At 37.9% G+C, this 3,593-nt stretch overlaps 1 protein-coding gene across 1 annotated transcript; it reads right to left on the bottom strand.

The window, feature by feature from the left end:
- Window positions 1-478: 478 nt before the first annotated feature.
- LOC148008254 (pentatricopeptide repeat-containing protein ELI1, chloroplastic-like) lies at window positions 479-1,042 on the bottom strand. Its single transcript, XM_087674359.1, has one exon. It carries the CDS (start codon window positions 1,040-1,042, stop codon window positions 479-481), a length of 564 nt encoding a protein of 187 aa, XP_087530485.1.
- Window positions 1,043-3,593: the final 2,551 nt, after the last annotated feature.

The raw sequence follows: 3,593 nt of genomic DNA, 5'->3' as shown, positions 1-3,593 counted from the left end.
TTCAAACATCCCATCGCCACTTCACCACTTCATCCTTGGGCATTTTGGTTGCTCAAGCGACGATGGAACCGTTCATGGCTTCCATTCTGCTATTGCATTTACCTCGCCCTTCTTTATTTCCTTCTGGGCTTTGGCGGAGGAAATGGAAAGAAAAGCCCACCTTCGACAGCAACGTATGACATGATGGGGAGGAGGGGAATTAGCTAGGACACGGCAGCCGATCATTTGTTTGAATTTTTTCTTTGAAAGACACAAAATAATAGTCTCGTTGCCAGGATAATTGTCGTGAGGGATTTCCAGAACAGTGAAAACTAGTTACCACCATTTTCTTCTCTTCCTCTTCAATAGCTCCTGTCAACTCTGCACCCCTCAGCATCAGCTTCAGCTCTTCCTCTGTTTTGCCGTTCGTTGCTTTTTCTTCCCCAAGCCTACAACATGTCTCCTATTTCCCCAGAAAAGGGGCCTCCTCCCACAATAGCTATCCCAGTACAGACAACCAAACAGATAAATCAGCACCAATTGGCCTCTCCTCTAAGACTTTCTCTACCCATTTTAAGTGCCCTGCACGGCCCAGTAGATCAATAATAATAACATAGTACTCCATTTTTAGAGCAATGCCAAAATGTTTAACCATCGAATTAAAACACTCCACACCTTCAACAACAAGACCAGCACGGCTGCAAGCAGATAGAAAAGATAGTAATGTAAATTCATCTTGATGTACACCTGCCCTCTGCATGTCCTCAAACATTTGTAGGCTTGCTAAACAGTTTCCTTCTTGTGCATAACCAGCAACAAAAGCACTCCATGAAACATTACAACCCTGGTGTAGTCCATGAAATACCACCTCAGCATCACCCATACTGGCGCAATTTCCATAAGCATGAATAAGAGTGTTTGCCATAAAGGGGATCGAATCATATCCACTAGCAATGGTATTGAAATGAACTTCTCTGCAGATCTCCAAACTTCCTGTTTCACTGCTGGCTTGCAATGCATAGACAAGTGTAATGTCATCAATAATATGATTTTCCTCTTGCATTCTTTTATACAGCTGTAAAGCTTTATCGAACTGGCCCTGTTCAATACGCGCTTAGAGCATTGCATTCCATGCTGCCACATCCGGTTGTGACAAGAACTTAAATATGTTCTCTGCTCTGACTTCCCACTTATTGCAATATGATGATGCTGAACATAGCATCCATGTTAATGCCCTGCTATTAACAACTCCTCTAGGCAATGCTTGAGCAATAGACCTCCTGGAGTTGCAGTCCGTAATGATCACAAGCCTGCAGTGCACTCCTCAGTAGAATGCCCTATAACCGTAATGTCCAATCCTTCCACTTCATCAAGTATAGACATAACTGCACCAACTACTCTTGTACGTAGGCTGTATAAAATCCATGATGTACCATTGTACCTGTAACTCCTAGATAATTCAGATCAAATTGCATCTTTACAAAATACATCACTGCTTACTCATCATATCCATGTTGAACATAACCTGTAATCAACGCACTTCGTGATTGACATTTCGAGCTGAAATATTGTCAAATACTTCTTGGGCTTTTCCAAGCATGCCAGATTTTGCATACATGTCAACCAGAGCATTACACATAAGTTCCTCTTGCTCCAATCCCCTCTCCACTATACTGCCCACGCAAAACAAAATGCAAACACAACAACTAAGTATGTACAAAGTAACAAATGTCACATACACGACTTTTTGGTGGATTCCACACCTCGAATGCGCAGCAGTACGACAACGCATATAAATGCAACTATAAATGCACCCCTAAGTTTTTATTTGTAGTTCATTAAATGTGTCTACTTACTCATAAATTGGTCTTTCTCCTTATTGTCCTTCAAGGATTTAAAGCATTCATATTACATTATTTATGCGCTTAAACTTGTTATTGAGTCACATTTTTAGCTAGCGATTGAGAAGATTGTATATTGTTTGCAGAGTACAAGTATTAAATACAAAATATAATGATATGTTTTCTATTTTATTTTTGATGTTGAAAATATTTCTATGAAATGGTATTGTGTTTATCAAGCAATATACTTAGGTAATTGATTGACAAATCTAAAGTTGCATGACAACTTATTATTTTGTGATGAAAGTAAGTTTCTCACCATACTCATACTAATGTTTGATCATGCATGAAGGAAAGTTTCTCCTAGTATATTCATACTAATGTTTGATCATTAATGTTGAGTGATTCTTTGTATGACATACTTAGTGCATAATAAATTTTTTATTCCAAAATTTACAAGATGACAAGTATGGAAAATGCTAAGCATACAATGAGATCATGAACCAATCATGTCACCTTTAGTATAGAATGGCTTTTCCGTCCCCAAAGATTGGACGACAGATATTTGGCTTTTATTGATTGCCAATTTATTCTTATGGGCTAGAAGAAAAGTTATGATACTATGATTCAACTCTCTTTGTAAGTGAGAACATATGACATAATGGAAAATCCATCTATATTCATGGATGTTTGCCTATTAACAAATATAAATTGCATTCATTCACAAGAAAGGATTCAAATGAGATTGAGACTATGTAGGATAATGACCATCTTTGTGTTGTAAAAGTTAATTGATGGCTTTTAGATTCTATACTAATAGCAACTTTGAGTAGGGCGTTGGTGGTTATGGTGAGTGATAAATAAACTCATCGTAATAAAGTGAGCCTAATGTAGAGTTCAATTCATCCATTATAAAACCTAGTGAGTACACTTTTGTAGTGCATAGAGGTTGACATTATCAATGGTGTCTATGATTGAATAGAAGTTTGTTTGGAAATGAGCATTATCTTCATCAACATTTGAAAATTTTTGGGTGTCCTTTATGAGGGCTCATAATATCAAACTAGGTAGTTTAAAACATGCTTGAAGATCAAGCATAGACATAGAACATGTCATCATTTTCAATTGAACTTTAGGGCATCAAGGCAAGAAAAACTCAAAATTGTTGGGAACAACCCCAAATCCTTGTATGCCAATCTGTGTTAGGGCCAAAACACGTATCCTACCATTGCATAGTTTGTTGCAAATCACAATGTTCACACCCGTGTATGAAAATCGCTGAGCTTGCCAAATGTGTTGGGTTTTAATGGTAAGGAATGCTTAACAAAATAAATCTAGCATGCATAATTAGTTATGATGAAAAACATAATCATTCTGCACAAGGAAAGTTAGTATAAAATAATTCCATGCAAAGTGTGAGCTTTGACCCATAAACGAGCATCAAAATGGAACTCAATGAGTCACACATTAGCAAGACTTTCAAGTATTGCATCAATAAGGTACATAGAACTCATGTGGCAAAAGGCATGTCGTGTATAAGGTCCATAACTAGGCCTTTATCGTGATAGCGTTATTGCATATTCCAAAGGCAAGGGATTTCATGATTGAACAAATCCATATATAAGGCATGATTGCGAAAGGATTTAGTGATTGAACAAGCCCATATATAAGGCATGAGGCAAGGCATACATTAGGTTCACATATGGCCAATTACTGACCGAAAGCAGATACGATCGATCGGGAAGCCCAGTACGGGAGGTGCAGGTGGGGGGT

Source organism: Lygodium microphyllum, unplaced genomic scaffold (assembly GCF_053477565.2).
Source record: "Lygodium microphyllum isolate KBCC unplaced genomic scaffold, Lygodium_microphyllum_v1.1.10 scaffold_226, whole genome shotgun sequence".
Taxonomy (NCBI): domain Eukaryota; kingdom Viridiplantae; phylum Streptophyta; class Polypodiopsida; order Schizaeales; family Lygodiaceae; genus Lygodium; species Lygodium microphyllum.
This window is presented reverse-complemented; position numbering and strand designations above follow the sequence as displayed.

Coding starts and splice junctions, on each gene's coding strand:
- LOC148008254 (XM_087674359.1), bottom strand. CDS start 1,042: ATGCAAGAGGAAAATCATATTATTGATGACATTACACTTGTCTATGCA.